Raw genomic sequence first — 19,031 nt, 5'->3', positions numbered from 1 at the left:
CTGCTCATTCAATCAGTTCTTTAATATTTACTTCTTAATTTATTTTTAGACAGATTTGTAGTTATATATTATATATTTCACTGTTAATTATTGTTATTTGCCCCATTTCCATCCACCACCAGCCCCCATTTCTTTATGTTGAATGTTAAGCTTAATATTGTCATTTTAATTTCTCTAATTTTATGATTACTTATGATTTATTTCCCTCTCTATTTTTTTTTCAAAACACTTTTCATTTGTGACAATGTTGAAATAAAATACATTGTAGTTGGGTTTGGATTGGGGTTTTTTCTGTCCCCCAATGTAACGTTCATATTAAAACTGCTGCCGTTTGAAATGGTGTTTCCTGAGTAAATCTGTCTAATATTAGAATTTGAACAATTTGTAACCTTAAGCATGACAATAAAAAGCAAAAACCAATTTAATTTTTTCACAGCACTACTAATGTGTATTTTTATTCTATATTTATTATAGGTTTATTCCTCCAGAAATGCACACAATTTATACAGATAAACTCCCAATAAGTAAAAAATGAACACCCACTGATGACGTATACGTAGGTGTTGGTGAGGATGGTGCCGTGTTTGTTGGATGCCCGGCACTGGTAGACAGCGGTGTCTTCAAAGTTGACAGTGTTTAGGATCAATGATGCATTTTTCACTGTCACAGTATGCCTGGAGTCAGATCCTGTTAAGCAGTTACACTTCTCAGTACACCGAAAGTGCAGGAAGTTGTTTGCTGAAATGGTTCAGTGGGATGTCTCCTCTGACCTGAGATCTCCTTTCCGTTCCTGGTCCAGCTGATGGTCGGAGCGGGCGTACCCTCTGCTGCACAGTCTAACCTAACCATTTCACCCGGAGCATAAATCAGACTCTGTGGGATCACTTTCCAATATGGAGCAGCTGCAAAGGACATAGATGGCGCATGCGAGGTTAAACTAAAGCATTGTAGTTTAGAGAGTTTGTCCTAACAAAAAAAAATTGGTAAAGTAAATAAAGAAATACATAAAGGTCACACAGACTAATGTATAGAGTGCATATTTCTGTTACTTTTAATAGTTATAGGTCACAATAAATGAAATTCCAAAACTGAGTGTCTCAAAATATTTAAATTTTGCACTATTTAATTATATCACTGTGTAGTGTGTGTCTTGCTTTTCTGTAAGGTTTTAATTTATTTAGATAGACCTGCCAAATACCAATACCAATGCCAGAGAATGTGGTGAACTAAAATGTGGCTCTGGAGTCTCTTGACTGTGTGTCTGTGGAGAAGAAGAGAGTGAGACACACCTTCTACTTTCAGGTGGTAGGTGTGTTTGGCATTCCCTTGTGTGTTCTTGGCTATGCACTGGTACTCGCCACTGTCACGTTCAGAGATATCACTGAGGCGCAGGCGTCGGTCAAACATTTCTTTGAATGTCCGGGATTCGTCCAGCTCACCTTCCTTCTTCAGCCACGTAATTTCAGGAATTGGACTGAAGAAGAGGAGAGTCAAGACACGCGTTGTTAAAGACTGAATGTAAAGACAGACATGGAATGAGGAAGATATGAAAGAGAAAAAAGCAGAGAAAGTGTAAAGAAAAAAAAGCAAAAAGAGGAGAATATATGAAAAAGAAGGAAGGATGATACACATGAGCCAAGGGCAAATGGAGTCAAGATGGAAGAATGTAGGATGGAAAAATGGGTTCATTGGCAGTAAAGATTGATTTAAAGAGCAGCTTTATTTTTTATCTCTAATGGAAGCAAATGTGCCTATGTTGCCAGGCATATATGAAGATACTTACTGGCCTTCAGCAATACACTCAAGTTCTATCGTCTGGCCCCTGAGGGCGTGATACGTGCTTTCGTCTTTATCAGGCTTCATCATGTGTGGTCTTCGGTTCCGCGCCAACGAATTGACTGGACAAAGAGAAGCGGAAATGCATTTAGACAAAGAGAAGGACTCATGCATATGGATGGGCAATTTTCAGATAGCTGTTCTGCTGACACTGCAGCCTCTTCAGTTATGCTGACACGCCCTTGCAGTGAGAAACAGGGTCCGGAGAGTGAGCCGGACAAGTCCACCACAATAGCAACAGACGCAGATTTACAAACAGGGCTCTCGTGTTAACACATGTTCATCTTTCTGACCTCTGGTTGAGCTACAGATGCTTGCGGCTCACGCAGAGCCACAAGCATCTCATTACAACAAAAGTATCGACTCCCTGCTGATTGAGCTGCTGGACTTTCCAAAATGTTTCAAAATGTTTTTCAACATTTTGGCATTAAAAAGTAACAAACTGCAAATGTCCATTTGAAATATATTATAAAACCGACTAAAGGAGAGATAAATGGTATATCTACCCAGAAAATATAAGCACTGTTTAAAAAAGACAGTTGTAGCCACTTCCCACTTAAAACTAGGAAGTACCATTTTATTGATGTTCATCTGAAGGTTTCCCTTGTTTAAACTTTAGCCGTTTAATGTTGTTTTGTCCTGCCTGCTGAAGCGAGAATGAAAACCACAGTAAGATCAGAGCTTAGATAAGAGCGTGTAGAAACATGAGTCTGATAGGGGATTTAAAGAGGTCTCAAAATAATTTGAATTAAGCCTGTCCACTATGTGGAAACTAGTCTACAAGTGGAAGACGTTTAAAAATTCAGCCAGCATGACCAGGTCTGGCTGTCCCAGCAAGTTTAACTGGAAAGCAAATGACTAAATGGTTAAAGACGCCTGAAAAAAAAAAAATAACCTTAGACAAATTTATATAGTTAGATCCTAAGCACGACATTTAAACCTCTGGTCTTGTTGGCCTATTAAATTATCCAGAAGCTTCAAGACATGTTTCTCCCTCACAGCTTCAGCTTAGCTTGCATCCACCTCGATACTCACTGGGGTTAACCTTCAGAGAGATGGGCTCCTGGGCCAGAATGGTGCGCGTCACCATGTACTGGACGTTACAGGTGTAGTCGTCCCTGTTGTCATTCATTGTCAAATAAGCAAAGTAAAGGTTGCCGTCCTTTCCAACCACAACCCGCTCACTCAGCTGGATATGGTGCATCTCTGAAGAAAAGGGTGAAAAAAAATAAAACTGATTGAAAGCAGTTACAGACACAGAACATCTCAGACAGTGTGGGGTAATCTAATGACTTGGGACGCTCAAAAGGCTTGTCTTTGTAAAAGGGAGCGTAAAAAAAATTGCGAGCTAAATGATAAAGTCGTGTTGAGAACTTATCCTTCTAACTATGACATCTTTAAGAAATGCTTTTTGAAATACGTTATGCATTTTTCACAGATATGAGACAAGTGGACTGCAAAAGATGAGCATGTAAGAGTCCCTTTTAGTCAGATCTGTGCAATAAAATTGGAGGTAATGAACTCACTCTGATCCATCCAGTGAATGATGGGCTGCATGGAGCTCTGAGGGGGGTTGCACTTAAGCACAATGCTGCTCCCCTCATCAGACTTCGCAGTCACCGCCTTCTCCTTCTGCTTCTGCTGGGTAGGGGGTTCTGCACCGAGGCAAACAAGGAATAAACACACAGAGGTGAGTTTGTGTGGAAACAGGTGGTAAGCAAACAGCAACCCAAAGAGAAGATTTCCAGAGGCGATCCTCATCACATGTCATCTTAGACAAATACCGATAAGGGAATCTTATTTCTGAATTTCCATAGCAGAATCCTCAGAGAAGACCACAGGTCGTTTTTTTTTTTTTTTTGTTTTTTGTTTTTTTGCCTTGAAGACACATAAGAGTGAGATATGTGAGTCATGCGTGTGTGATCTCCATCTCTCCCTCCTTTCTGCTCGGTGTTCGTAACCCCACAGGAGCCACTGAAGAGCGCATCACATGACATCAACGCAAGAGTGTTTCTGAGGAAACCGTTGTCAGGGAAACTGTGAGGGAAGGAGGTCGCCCAGGAGATGCAGTCAGGCAGGTGGATGGATGTTCAGAGGCTCTCGTTGGCTCAGGGCTCGTCTGCATCTGTGTGTTGATCATTACGTCCCTGAATGTGATTATAATACAGCTCGGGAGAGGGCTATTTTTGTTTTATAGAAGACAAATCGGTACAGTTAAAGGAACCAAACGGCCACACACAGAAAACACAGCTATTACAAACTGAATTATCTGATACTTTCATACATCCTTAGCCAAAGGAGGAAAGAGACCTGAAGGAAAAATCAGACACCATTCTGTCGTTTGGCTATCCAACCTACCAACACTCAAGACACCAAGATACGCGAACTCATCCACTTGCACGGAGGAAGCTGTCCACCTTTTTCTGTCTGTGAACCACTGCCTCAGATTGAGAGCAGTTGGCTGTCATCTCACTGAAAACAAAAGGTTATGAACTGTAGACAACAGCAGCAAAACCTCATCACTTCCTAAAAAGAAAGAGGAGACAGTAAAGTTCCCAAACCAGACCTACTCCTCTTACGACAGAAAAACTGCAACCAGGACTGGAATGTCCTTTAGAAGCATCCGGATACCTCATACTCCCATCACCAACTCCCTACCAGATCCAGTTGACAGACACTATTGTCTCCCAGATCCATAAAACAAATGTGGCCTAGACAACCAAACCTCACTGACCTCCGCAGCAACTTGACGTCAAATCAAATCAAATCTGGGCCACACCTCCATGACCAGTCAGAGCAGACCTTCCCAGTGAGGCAGATTGTTATCAGATGTCAAATGCATTCTGAGAAATGACAATTATACCCTGTCTAACAATACACTAAACATAATACACAATGAAATGAGACATAAATCAATGTAGATTTAAAAAACAGAGGTGTATCATATGTTTGCCTATATAGTACTCTTTTACTCTGTACTCAAGAGTGACACAGCCTGAACTCTTCTTACAGACGAAAGGAAGAAAATCTTCTGATTGTACTCTGAGCTTTGAAAATCAACTTCATGAATACACCATGGTGAAGCTAAATTCTGAATTTCTAATGCTTAAAAATGTATTTCCTATGAAATGAGTGATTTTAAAAGGAACTCCTTACCATCGGTTTTGAGGATGGCTTCCTTCGACACAGCCGTCCCAAGCGCATTGGTGGCATAGCAGACATATTTGCCTTGGTACGTCTTCAGGGTGTCCATAGTTTTACTGAATGTAGAGAAGGTGAACGACGCAAAGCTTTTCGTAATATTAAGTTCTGTGTCAGCACTTGGGTCAAATGGCTTTCCATCCTTAGTCCAACTGAAACTGAAGCAGAAGAAGAACGAGACAGTAAAATGATGATCATTTAAACATCAATGTCACACAGTCATTTTCAAGTCTCAGAAAGCAGTCATTTATGCACAGAAGATGTCAGTAGAATTGAGGCCACAAATGGATTTCTGTGAAATGTACCCGGGATGCCCCAGTGGAGCTCAGAGGCCTGCGCTGTGTGTAATTGCAATATTCATCTCTTTTTCCTCGGCAATGGGAGCAGTTTTCCACTTCAGAGCAGCTAAGACACTCTGAGAGAGGAGATCGCCCGAGGGCTTAATGACATTTATCCTCTGGTGAAACAAGAACTCTGATTGGGAGAAGCTGTGCTTTCGTGTAATGCTAATATGTAGATGTCAGCCGAACAAGGAGAGGGAAGGTCACTGTTCTCGGCTTCCTAAAAAGATCAGCGGAGCTGCTCTGCAGATGTTATGCTATCAGACTTACAGTGTCTACCGAAAGAACTAATAGCCCTTAAACATTTTTTTATGTTTTAAAAATGCCATGATTCAATGTGTTTGTATTGTCCCACAAGAAGCGACACATAACTAGCTTTGGAAAGAAAAAAGGTAATTTTCAGAATTTTTTAAAATGTACACATTTATAATTAGCCACATTTTTTTTAGATATTTACTGAAATTTAGAAAACCTCATATTTTTTTCTTGCTGCTTTTCAATTACAAACTTCTTTGTAATAGCCTGTCACAATAAATTTGAGGCTGTTCATTGTAATTATGAAATAAAACATCGAAAAGTTCAAGATGCATAAATTCTTCTGCAAAGCACCGCAGACCCACTGTGTTTATGTGTTTGCATGGAGCTGTTTGTGCTGACAAACCTGGGATTTGGGAAGCCAGAGGCTTCACACTTCATGACGAAGTCCTCGGGGCTAAAAACTGTGAGAGAGTCCGGGTGTTTGGTGATCTGAGGAGGCCTTTCTGCTGCATGGACCAAGACAAGAATTAGTTCAAACTGGCCGTCTCGCTTACAACGCGAACGGGAAAAAAAGGGGCCTGGAGAACGATGCATGCTGCCACAACTCGAGTTCTGATGTGTACATATGCAGCAAACCACACCACTGTGTCACAAAACATGTGTCCCGTCTATTTCAAAGAATTTTCACACACATCACAGACTGACCAGATACTGCTTAACAGACGGCAATGATATGTCGAGTCAATATCATTTGACAAAGCTCTGAAACACAAAGAGATGAAATATGGGCCAAGAAAAAAGAGCAGGAGCAAGAGAGTAAGGAGACAAAATGTGTTTTCAATGAGAGGAAATTGATGCGTAATGTAGGGAGGAGAGTTAATGGAAAAGGGGATTTATGGCACAGAGTTTTCCCCGTGAGGCTAAGAAAGTGAAGAGCCTGTAGGGAGAGGGAACAAGGATAATGAAAAAAAATGTGTTCATTAGAGACTCTGATTAAGACAGAGGTAGAATCTGTGTTTGCTAAATAAAAGCTGAGAAATTGATCACTGAGCTAACGGCTTTTTTCTATATAATCTAAGTTTGTCCTCTTTATTCTGATTCAGCACTCTGCACCTGTGAAAATGCACACAGGATCTGCATAAATTGTTAATTCTGTGGATAAGAAACATAAAACAGGTTAGACAGTGTTCCAAAAGATATTTTACAATTTGAAGGAATGCACATTAATCCAAAAACTCTAAACTTTTGCTGAGCTTTAACAAGATTTATTCTGATTTGACTACACATATATAGTGATTGTACAAAAATAGGCCTGATTATAGAAACTGTAATTACCACAGGTTGTTATCCATGGCCTCCAAAATATGGGAAGTATGTTATCTTACTGTTAAACACAAAAACCTTGGTCTAATGTCTGACAGTATATATTAAAGCGTTGAAAGATTTTAATTGTAAATTTAAATGTCGATTTTAAATGTCAATTTTGCAGTAATTTAATTTGGAATTAACAGCAAAATTTGTATTTGCAGCTACTTTAATTTCACAGCAAATTAGAATTGCAGTAAAAATGTGAAACAAATGTATTTAGTGTCAGTGGCTGTGAAAATGGTGTCAAACTCTCAGGTAGTGTCAACAAATTCTGAATATTCTGCTTTATAACGCAGAGTGAAATTTCAGGATTAAAGCATGACAAAGCCTTTTGACAATCTTGTTCACAAACTTTTTATTTAGATGACATGGACACTTTTTTTTGCACAAATACTTGCTTCTTGAAAAAACAGGAAAACTATTGATTTTGAGCAAGCTACTCACTTTTGTAATTTGCTCTAATTAGTTTAAGAAATGCTCTAAGTGTTGTGCAAATGTTAATATTGAGGTGAAAAACTATAACGTCGCTATGAAAGCTTTAAAAATATATAAACCACAATTAATAAAACAGTTTCTTTTTTTTTCCAGCCAAATAAAAGTGAGTGCTTGACAGTTGGGGTCATTTTCGGCTCGACTTAAAGGAAAAGACACAGGTTATAAAGAAGGGTGATTCCAGTGAGCAGCAGGCAAACGGATGTAGCAGGGAAAGGGGAACAGAGGAGGAGACAAATAGAAAAGACACTGAAGTCAGAGAGCTGGGAGAGAGCTGATAGAAAGTCCAAAAGGAAAACAAATGGCAGAGCAGATAAACAAATAAAACAAATTCAGAAAGAGACAGATGGGAAGAGTGTGAGAATTTAATGAAAGAATTCCCACTCATAGAGAAAATAATCCCATTTTCTTAGCTGATCAAATTGAAGTGAAGTCTGTAGGCACTGCTCCACTATTGGCAGAAGAGAAAGAGGAGGAGGAGTGAAGTTGCTGCTTTGTGATTTAATTCCTCTATTTCTTCAAGCCTCTGATCTGACAGCTCTGCTGCCAGCGTCTCAAACTTTCTCCTGCTTGCTCCTAGAGGGGAAACTACCTATTGAGAGCCAATGGGACTAAAACACACAACCCCCTCAAACTCAAACAGGCTCCTGTTTTTCTCCGAAGCCAGCCTCACGCGGATCGGCACACGAGCAAAAACACAGCTAATGCACGATCTGATGCCAGATTCATTTAAGTGCACCGCTGTCAGCAGGATGGAAAATAGCCTCTAAGCATAATGAAAGTGTTTACAATGAACTTTAGCAGTACATTCATTAATATAGGACAAACAGCAAGAGAGTTAAAAGCACTTACTGTCCCCTGCGCAGTTTGTTCGTCCACAGAGTTGGGCAGAATGAAAGAAATGAGAGGAAATATTTTAGTTTAATACAGATAGATAGATAGATAGATAGATAGATAGATAGATAGATAGATAGATAGATAGATAGATAGATAGATAGATAGATAGATAGATAGATAGATAGATAGATAGATAGATAGATAGATAGATAGATAGATAGATAGATAGATAGATAGATAGATAGATAGATAGATAGATAGATAGATAGATAGATAGATAGATAGATAGATAGATAGATAGATAGATAGATAGATAGATAGATAGATGGATCGATAGATAGATGATGGATGGATCGATCGCTGCCTCAGTAACTCCAATCAACATGTTAAAGGTCCCCTGATTGAAAGGCAGGAAAACCTTGACCTTTCCCATTCCTGTTTGACCCACCTCCATCCCCCTTTTTTCCTCCTCCTCATCATCCCTTCATCATCTTTGGCCTCCTCACCTCTGCATCACCTTGTTCCTTTGGGAATTAGATGACAAAAATCTTTACGTTTCATCGTCGTTTTTTGCAGGGTGCATGTGGGCTCAGCTCGGCTCAGGTGAGGACTCGCTTTGTTTGTGTTCTCGCCATTTCAAAGTGTGTGTAGGTGGTGAAGGACTGGGACTCGTACTGATAAAGAGTGTGAAAAAAAACAAGAGCAGCAGAGGCTCTTGAGAAACAATATTCGGTGGGTTGGCCAGCAGCAGGAGCAGCAATGGCGGCAGAGGAGATGAAGATCAATTTCCCTCCAGGCCGGGAGCTCAGCTGTAATTTTAATGCCCACATATTGCATCGAGGCGGCGGAAGAAATAGGATGGGAGAGGGGGGTGAAAAATACTCTCAGGATTTTAGTTGTGTAACTAAGTTGTTGATTTAATTCCCTTCAAACAGGTTTCACCAAGGAAACCAGATCGATAGAGGGACCAATCAATGCAGTATGAAGGGATCAATTATAGAGTAATTACACACGCCACTGGTCCAGATGAGCGTTATGCAGAGATACCTCTGAAAGGAGTATTCAGAGCTTTTTTTTCCTCTAAATACTGAAGTTACTGAGGAGGAAACATGTTCACAAAGTTCATCTACTCTAATTAGTCATGATTAAAGATCATTATTGGTGTGCGTTGATGAATCAACAATGCAATTAACACGACAAGCTAAGCTCATTCCAGCATTCGACTATTGTTCTGGATGTTATGATATTAATCAGTACTCACAGTTGGAGGGCATTTCGATGGCTGCCCGGCTGGGCAGGACTGCGAGGGAAAGGAGGGCGAGGACAAGGAGGAGGAGGTGGGAGGAGCTCTGCCCCCTGCTGCAAACCTGCTGTCGCTGCATGTGAGGCATCGCTCACAGTGCCATCAATGTCCCACCTGCTCACAGTGCAATGCTCACAGAGGCAACCACGCGCACGCCGAAGGTGAGCAGGTGTCAGGATGTGCTTCACGTTCTAGAGGTCTTGGCTTGGCTTCATATGTCTCCGGTCCTGCTGGCCTTCTGTCTCTCCTGTTTGGGCTTTAAATCAGTGCCACGCCCTCCTGCAGGAAACTGTCTACAGGCTGATGGGGGTGGGGGAGGGAGAAGAAGAAGAAAATAAAGAGGGCAGGGCAAAGAGGGGGCCATGTGTCAGAATGAGAGAAAATGACCCTGCAGCTTGTGGTCCGACTGAGACGCAGAGTTATCAAGAGATAGTTTTAATTCAACGTTTTCTTTAAAGCAAGATTCTGGTAAAATGTTAAAATTTCACCTGCATTAAAATTGATATAAACACTGATTTGGCAATTAGTAGTAATTATCTGAGCAACATGACCCTTCAAATGTTTGTTAATTTGTATACTGATCCCAGCCTAAGTCAGTTGACTTTTACATTCATCAGGACACCTGATGAAACTAAAAAACAGAATGACATACAGAAGATCGCTTTAAATGGTCGGTTATCGAATCAGGTACAAATAAAGTCACAGAGAGAATTGACAGAAATGTTTTCACTGCCTTCAGCCTTTTACCAAAACATCCCTTCAAAATTCCTGAACATCCCAATAAAACCGTCACCGATGAGTGTCCCAAACCTGTCCATGTTCTGGGACACCCTCAAAAAAAAGCCTTAATACCTTTGCTGAATTACAGGACCAGTGAACCATGTGAAGAGGTCATTCAGGGGGACAGATGGAGAGAATACCACCACAAGAGGCTGCCAGCACGCAGCAAAATGCAGGAAGCGCCAAAATCTGATATCCTACAGGGCGGACGCATAAACAGTTGACGAAAGGTTGAGTGATAAGAGCCGCACCGCATCGTCACGAAAGGAGAGTGACACGTCTGAGTGGCATCGCTGTGAGAAAGATGCGATAAAGATGCTATCACTCATAGGGAGTGAGGCGAGCCTCTCCTCCTGGGACTCTATCCATACTCCATCTGTACGGTTGGAACCAGGGCCCGCCGCCACACGCCGGCCATCCTTTCCCGCGGCACCATGCGGAGCAAGCCTGCTGATTGTTTACACTGCTCAGTATCACACACAACGAGCTGCTATGGCACACCATGATTAAGACGCGCACATGTGAGACAAAGGAAAGCGGCAATAATAGACACATGGAGGGTAGAGAGGGACTGTTTGACAGCTCCGCAGACTGAGTGGAGGGGATTTTTGGCTCAAATTAGCACCGTTTTTTGGCACTGCCACAGCATTTGAGAGAGGGGTGACCTTGAGAGAGAGAAGGTGTGAGAGACGAGAGGTGAAGATGATGAGAGAGCACGGAGGGTGGGAAGAAGGTGGGAGAGTGGTGATTATCTTTCATTTTCTTTCATCGAGTGGGTAATGGCTGCCACAGTAATTACTGTTGATATTATATTTGTCACTCAGGGGAGAAAGTAAAGGAGAAAGAGAATGAGAAATGTGGGATTCTTCTATAACAGGGGAGACAAATCAGATTAAATTAAAGAACAAACAGGATCTAAACCCCTAATAAGGCAGTTTAAACTAACAGCTTCAGGATTAAATGAGGCATTACACTCACTCGCCTGCCTTCCAGAATAATTGTAGGCAGAGACGAGACGGAGGGGTGAGCGGGAGGAGGACTTTAGGACTGACAAAAAGTGGATAGAGAGATCGTCGAGGAGAACAGGAGAAGAGAGAGAGGTAAGGCTACGGAAGGAGAACAGGAGGAGAGGAAGGCAACAAACGTGACACTTATCTCATCCTTCCAGTCCACATACACTCACAATGCGAAATCCCACAATTAGAGGGCGTCATTCACTTTTTCCTTTGTCCTCGTCTTCTCTCCCAGTCTCTCCATCTGGCTAAAGCCTCTTTAGCTGTTGTTCTTCGGAGACAAGCAGCCAATTAGTCTTAAGTCAGCATCTCCAAAATGCCTTCAGAGGCAGACAAACGCAGCAGAGCTAGTTTGGGTTTAACTCCAGGATTAATCTGACTTAAGGTGTGAATTTGCCTGTTAGCCTTCTCCAAAGAGACTGTGAGGTAATGCTGAGTGGAGCAAAGTAAGATGCCTATTAATGATTAGCAGCATAATGGCTGTCATCCTGTCAATCACGCGTCGCTGAGGAGACTGTTGCTCAAGCTGCACAGAGATGTCAAGAGGTGTCTGTAATCAGTGTCTGAGTTTATCAAAAAACTCAGAAGACAATATTAAAATTAGTGCAAAATTACAACTTATAAAAGCATTTTGAGTGAAACATGGATGACAAATTGAAATTTTGATGCAAACCAGAAACTTTTTTTTTCTTCGTTTGTTTGTTTTTTGGACAACAGACTAAACCCAGAGAGTTATCTCAAAAGTTTTCAAGCCAACACAGGCAACGTTCAGCTCTAGCAAATCTCCAACCAACAGTTTGGCGAAACTCTCTTTTATATTTAAAAGACATTTCATATCAGTGGAGGTTTGCACCCAGACTGCTCTAACATATATGACAGTTTTGAAAATGACATTTAGAATCTCAGCTAAATTCAGATTGTGGAGAAAATGTGTGACTGTATGATTCTGTGATTTTATTTCTGTTTGTTTTTCTAAGCAAAGACTGACATGTGAGCCAAAGCTGCCTTGCCATTGGGTTCTTTAGCAGTATTGATTGGTTCACAGCAAACGTTTTCAGGTTACAAACAGCAGAACATCGATGCTTTGCTCATTTTTTGAAGGTGCGATCTAGGAACTGACTTCAAACGATAACAGGAGGTTTGGACAAATTACAGGAAATTTGCTGTTTTCTTCCTCTGTCTGTCACGAAACATGATGGATTTGGAGATGTTGACAGTAGGATATTAATTTCTGAAAAAGGGTTAAAAAAACAGATTATTTTTTGTCCCCATTCTCAAGCGAATACACACAGAGACTGCTGTTTACACTTATTGATGCTAACTCTAAACCTATATTGATGCTATATTGATGCTAAACATGCTAATCGTCAATATAAAACTCTCCACATATAGCAGAAGTTTCAAATTATCTCCTTGATAATTTCATCTTTGTTCAAGGTTAGAAAAACACAGCTTTACAGCAACAGCTGTCACACACACCATGTGACTTCGCCACTGTTCTACATATAGATAATAGATTACCCAGTGGTAGCAGATATATTAAGCACCATGAAGCAGAATCAGATGAAAGCAGGTTATAAGCAGGTATAAGCTGGTTAGATCTTCACCAAAACTGGAACTGAAATATGCAACAAATTTCTGATCTGAACACTTGTAGACAGACACAAACAAAGAAGCTTGCATTCAATGAACACAGTCTGAAAGGAAGGAGGGCAGGCAGGCGCACACACACCTCTGTCGCACAGATAAAAGAGCATGGTTCAGTGGGCTTCAGTCAGGGGGGCAGACATCGCCTCAGTCAGTCTTCCTGCAGTGCTGAGAAGGAGCAGTAAAGGAGAACACTATAATGGCCTGGGAGGAAGAAATAAATGACTGCGACGTGAAAGAGCGTTGCTACGTAACAAGGACAACCCAAACACGCTGATTGCCCAGACTGATGCGACCCGAGACACACACGTGCGCACACACAGGCCAACAACTTCCAAACTGCATGCGCGGCATGAAGCCAGAAGGTTGCTCCATTATCACAGGGGCGAGACACCGACAACGAAGCAGCTGCCCCGACTTCTCTCTATCTGAGCGACTGCTGCGCTGCCGTCAATGATCCAATCTCAGCACTGTTACCTGCTTCATTGGACTGGGTCAAAGGTCAGCCGTGGGATGGCTGTATGCAGCTGGGGCTCTGGTGACCTGACAGTCCTTTTAAGTGCTTTTTAAAACCGTTAGCACCGCTGGAATGTCAAACGGTGCCATCAGAAAATTGTTCAGCCACTGGAAGAGTGTGAAGCGAGGCCAGACGTGTTGAGATGTGAGGGTGTGGCTGTTGTTTTTTTTTCCCTTCTTCTTTACAAGGAACCCAGAGTGAAAGAAGATTAGCTGCCAATGGTTCATGTATCACACAAGCTAAATGGACCAAGTCAATTTCCCAGATGCTTCAATAATTTATGAAGTCAGGCTTTGAGGCATTTTTCACATAAAATTCTAGCGTATTTGACGTCCTACATTACACTGTCGCTGCTGCTGTCATTGTCAAAGATTAACTACTCATTTTTGTGTCATTCACATTTTAGACAGATCCAACACAATCCAGACTGACAGAACAATGGTCATTTTGCTAATTTACAATTTTCAGTTACCATTTATTGAAGAAATGACATCAACATATAAATGTCAAAGGGTCTCGTGGGATTGTTTCTAAATAGGAATTCACTTCTTCGGAGAGAATCATCAAAATCATTTCGCAAATCTTTAGATTTGTTCACACAGTTTTGATTTGTTCTCTGCCGCCCATTTGCTCCTGTCTTTCTGTAACAAAATGTCTTCATCAATGTGAAATTGACATGTTGGGCGTTGCCAAGCACACTGGGTCCTTCACAGGCTCTCTTGTCTGAGTAGAAACGCAAGATCAAACCTCGAGAGTCTAATCAAGTCTTGAGTTTCGCACATTATCTGATCCTCTCCGTGCCAACCACCCACACGTACGCACTGTTTGATTCATAGCAGCACACGTCCCCACGTGCAAAGCTTGGACGCTGGTGAACGTAGCCCAGTATATTTTGTCTCCCCGTTGCAGATTATGCAAATGTAGGTTTTGAAAGCCTTCCTCTGCGTACTTGTGATCAAGTGAGACTGGATTACAGGGCGAGCATGTGTGTGCATGTGTGTTCAAGCACGCACGCTCGTCCTGCGCGGCCCGTCACGCCTTCCCTTTAAATATTAACTACCTCCAGCTGTGAAGATGTGTAAGGAGAAGAGGATGCAGGACAGAAGGAGAGGGGGAGAAAAATAAATGAACACATGCCCCCCTTTACCCCCAGTGGTACCCCGAGGGTCTGTCTGTCTGAAGAAACATAAGATGAAAAGGAGACGGGTGGAGAGATATTGAAGGGATGGAGTGATTTAAACCATAATAAACATAATATTTAGTAAAAAAAAAGGAAAATGACTAGAAGCAAGGGTCAAAGAAGAAGAAATTATGTTTGGAATACAAGCTCATGCCAATAGGGGGTCATGATCCTTGTGGAGTGAATTATTCATAAAAATTCTCTTCCTGTCAGCACTATTTGCCCTGAATTCGCCCAGATTCATAATTGATTTTCTTCCATTCATTCATGCAGCTCAGCCTCAAACGACTGTTGCTGACCGTCCGCTCCTCTGTCTTTGGAGTGGTTGTCTGATTCGCTCACATTCACCCTCCTCTCTTCCTCTCTCTGGCAGAGTCATACTTAATGCATGACTCTGTTACAGTGAGACAAGTCTCAGGCCCACTTTGTCGCTATGGCAGAAAAATACCGCAAATCATGTGAAATAACACCCGCAGCTTTTGTTTTCCGCGAGAACACAGTTAGATGTCAAAGTGTCTCGCGAAAAAAACGTCACACCCCTTGGACATTTTCACATTTAGCCATATTGCAACCGCAGTAATGCGAGCGCAAATAAAAGCGCAAAAAGTGTGTTAGTCATTTTGAATCACAACAATTTACTCTAATACCCCTATTTTAAATTTAGCATAACCTACCAAACACAAAACAAACCAGCAGAGAGTCGACAAAGGTGTAAATCAAACTCTATGAAACCATTTGTTCTGTGAAGGTCTCAGAAGGGGGACATGCCTCATTTTCACTGAGCTATGCGTCTCGAGTCCCTGCAGTTCCCTGCAGTTGCTGTTGCCACAACGTTTGACAGAACAAATCGTTTCCACAGTGAGACATGGTGCTGGTGGCATTATGCTGTGGGCATGCTTCTCTTCAGCAGGGAAGGGGAAACTGATGCAACGCTGTTTATGATCAAAACAAGTCTGATTCTGAACAAATTTAGGGGGCATGCTACTTTACAAGGCACTGTATCATTCACCTCAGGGAAGATTACCGCATTTTAATTTTGTACACATTTGTCTAAAAGTTGTCCCATGATGAGACTTCAAAATGGGAGCTAGCCAATGAGATGACAAACCAATTTTCCTGTCACCTTTTCATCAGTCTTCGACTCTGTCAGCCCTCTCAGCGTTTGACGCTAAGAGCTTTTCTCATTTCCCAACAACAATAAATCTCATAGTTCCCCACCTCCTCTCCTTTCTGCATCAGCCCCGTGTTCTCTCTATCGCTCTAACAAACTGCTGCGGCAGCACTCCAGCTCAGTCAATAGACAGCACCGGCTGCTTAATTCAACATTTGCAACTTTAATGGAAAAGAGGCTTTTGCAGTGCAATACAACAGGATTCCAGCGTCTCCCCTCCTCGACGGTGATACTCTTTATTTAAAAGGCCAAGGACATGAGATGAAAATGCAAATTGTCCAGCAAGAAGGAGAACAAAAAGAAACATGGTGGAGATAGAGCTTATCGGGAATCAGGCTCCACAGACAGCACGTTTATCAATACCCGCTATTAGCATAAGCTCGGCAGTTAGAGGCCTTGCTACGCCTACCAGGGCCAAACGCGCTAATGTGAAAGCACGCTAATGTGAAAACGCGCCTAGTGGCGTTGTCCCCTCATTTTCGAGAGCCCACACCCTCCCCAGTGAGCCGCCCCGCTTGTTTGGACAGGGGCTAAGGGCTAATAGCAGGGTGGCTCAAAGATGGAGAAAATAAAGGAACCATAAGGGCAATTCGCCCCAGTCCCTTTTACATCCTGGTTGTCATGACAACCATGTCTCCACACAGTACTTCCCTCTTACTCTTGTACATACAAATTCAGTTATTCACACATATGGTCACTGACGGGGTTTTGCGGTATCGCTTACATATGCGCCCACACGTACGCACTCTGCTGCTGCAAACCGACTGACGGGCCGACACCTTGAAGGCAGCTTCACGCCCATTTACGCATCACTGGAAACAAAGCCTTCATGCCTGTTTACACCTACTTAACCCAACGCGTAGCACTGGAAGCTGAACGTTTTTTTAAGCATTTATAAGCATGAATAATTTACATCCCACTCAAATTTAAATGACAAAATCCTCAAAATTCACAGAAGGCATCTCATATTCTCTCTCCACACCGGTAAACTCACAAAACCAGGAAAAAGAGGACAAAAAAAAAACATGGTTTGGTTTATTTATTAACGTTTTTCCCCTTAAGAAACAATAGGTATGTTAGATGAAAAAGGAGTGAATAATTCAAGAAGAAAGGGCTGGACTCATTAAAATAGCCGAAAGTGATGGAGAGAAAGGAGGGGAAAAAAAGATGACCAATGAAGACAAAGAAGGGCAACACCAGCGGGACTTCAGAGAGGAAACCCAACAACAACAGCAAAAAGTCTAAAAGATTTATCGAAAGTGCACAAAAGACAAAAAGGAGCGAGACAGAGGTGGTTTGTAACAACAAGGAAACAAGAAAAATGTTAATGGCCGACATGAAAGAAGGGGAACATTTAGAAAGGAGATCTGTGACCAGTAAAAGCTTTGTTATGGTCAAATCAGGGTGTTGCAGCAATGTAATAGTGTATCGGGTTCCCTGTGTGTGTGTGTGTGTGTGTGTGTGTGTGTGTGTGTGTGTGTGTGTGTGTGTGTGTGTGGTGTGTGTGTGTGTGTGTGTGTGTGGTGTGTGTGTGTGTGTGTGTGTGTGTGTGTGTGTGTGTGTGTGTGTGTGTGTGTGTGTGTAACACCATGTGTATCAGTGAAGATCAGCGTGTGTGTCAGCAGGTCAGCTAATCTCTCTTGTCGGCTAATGGAGCCAGTCTTGCAGATGGAGTGCTGCCTCCAGCTCTCTCTGTTGACAATATGTTTGCTGCTGCTCACTTTCGTCCACATCTGATAAGGTAATATGTTTATGGTCGTCTGACTGTCAGTCACTCATTTACAGGAAATAAAGGCTCAGTGGTTTCCAAGACGCAGTACGCAACAAGTAAATGAAGCGGAGCAGGTGTGTGTGTGTGTGTGTGTGTGTGTGTGTGTTTGGTTGGATCAGGACGGAATGGGAAGGAAAACTGGGAACATCATGAGCCTGGTTATTTTCCATTAATGTGTCCATTCGTCTGCAGTCTAACCAGATTAAACACTGGGATAAAGTCCTCTTAATAGAACAAACAAAGAAAATTTAGACACTAAAACGCCGACTGAAAATAGTCAGAGATAACGCTCAAAAACAAATAATTAAATCTTTGCAGTTTTTCCTCCTTTTTTTGCCATATTTCAAACAAAAAAAAAGGCTTGGTTTGTTTGAGAGATCAAATCAAATTATGTACTTTAACATGATGGGAAGGATAAACCGAACATGATGTGCCTGGCTATTTTCCGTTTCATTTCACCTGTAATCAAACTGAAGGAAGCACAAAATGACGACAAGCATAATCTCAGAGCACAGTGAATGCAGAACATTAAAATGTTTGACCAGAATACAAAAAATTGATGTAAACCAGTAAAAAAAAAAACAACTATTCAGGTCTAATTTATTTTTAAACCGCCATAAACATACAAAATTATTGTCAAAGTGTTGGAATCAAAGGTTTTTAACAACGAGAATCGACTCTTTATAAGGAGTTATATATTAACGCAGTGACTTTTATATGACCAATCAGTTAAAATAATCTAAAATAATGTTTTTAAGAAGTCATGTATTTGTACTATTTATCCCCAGGGGTGAATAATTTTCTTTTCCTTAGAAATCCCAACATGTCTCAGCATTTTCATTCTTTAAGAAATGTTTTGGAAGGAGTTCTGGCATAGCGACACATACCGTGTCATACAGATTGCAGTGAAATGAAATACAGTTTTACTTCTTTATCTTCATTTATTTATTTTTAGTTTAATCTTACCAGAAAATATTCAGAAAATTATGCAATAATGGATCCAAAAGGGACACTACAAAAAAATTGGCTAATTGCAGAAAAATGAGAGAAATTAGAACCACTGCAATCCTGATCTTTTAATCGCAGCATTACAATCTAAACTAGAAATAAAGATTATTTAGTTTATTGTATTAAAAGAGTCGGGGAACACTGTCGATAGAAAAAGTGCAGATTAATGTTTGATGTGATTTGAGACTTCCAACTAATATTGTACTTATTTTGTCAAAATGTCTACAAATATTTTTAAATAAAGCTGAAAAGCAAACTGGTGCTTTCTGAAAAGTTTTACAGTCTCTTATGTTTGTGTTGTGTTAAAT

At 41.3% G+C, this 19,031-nt stretch overlaps 1 protein-coding gene across 2 annotated transcripts in view; it reads right to left on the bottom strand.

Annotated features, from left to right (window-relative positions):
- The window catches only part of l1cama (L1 cell adhesion molecule, paralog a), a 46,538-nt gene that overhangs the window by 12,015 nt on the left and 15,492 nt on the right, over positions 1-19,031 (bottom strand). For both annotated transcript variants that reach the window (XM_055049701.1, XM_055049702.1), the window contains exons 2-10: positions 9,595-9,936; positions 6,040-6,142; positions 4,993-5,195; positions 3,363-3,491; positions 2,872-3,042; positions 1,784-1,898; positions 1,290-1,474; positions 771-902; positions 544-687 (exon numbers count right to left, since the gene is read on the bottom strand). In XM_055049701.1, coding sequence (XP_054905676.1) covers positions 544-687; positions 771-902; positions 1,290-1,474; positions 1,784-1,898; positions 2,872-3,042; positions 3,363-3,491; positions 4,993-5,195; positions 6,040-6,142; positions 9,595-9,724 — 1,312 coding nt within the window. In that variant the 5' untranslated portion in view covers positions 9,725-9,936. The remainder of the gene's footprint in view (positions 1-543; positions 688-770; positions 903-1,289; positions 1,475-1,783; positions 1,899-2,871; positions 3,043-3,362; positions 3,492-4,992; positions 5,196-6,039; positions 6,143-9,594; positions 9,937-19,031) is intronic.

This window comes from Poeciliopsis prolifica, unplaced genomic scaffold (assembly GCF_027474105.1).
Source record: "Poeciliopsis prolifica strain line A6 unplaced genomic scaffold, Auburn_PproV2 SCAFFOLD029, whole genome shotgun sequence".
Classification (NCBI taxonomy): domain Eukaryota; kingdom Metazoa; phylum Chordata; class Actinopteri; order Cyprinodontiformes; family Poeciliidae; genus Poeciliopsis; species Poeciliopsis prolifica.
Note: the sequence above shows the minus strand (reverse complement) of the source record. Positions and strands in the feature narration are given on the sequence as shown.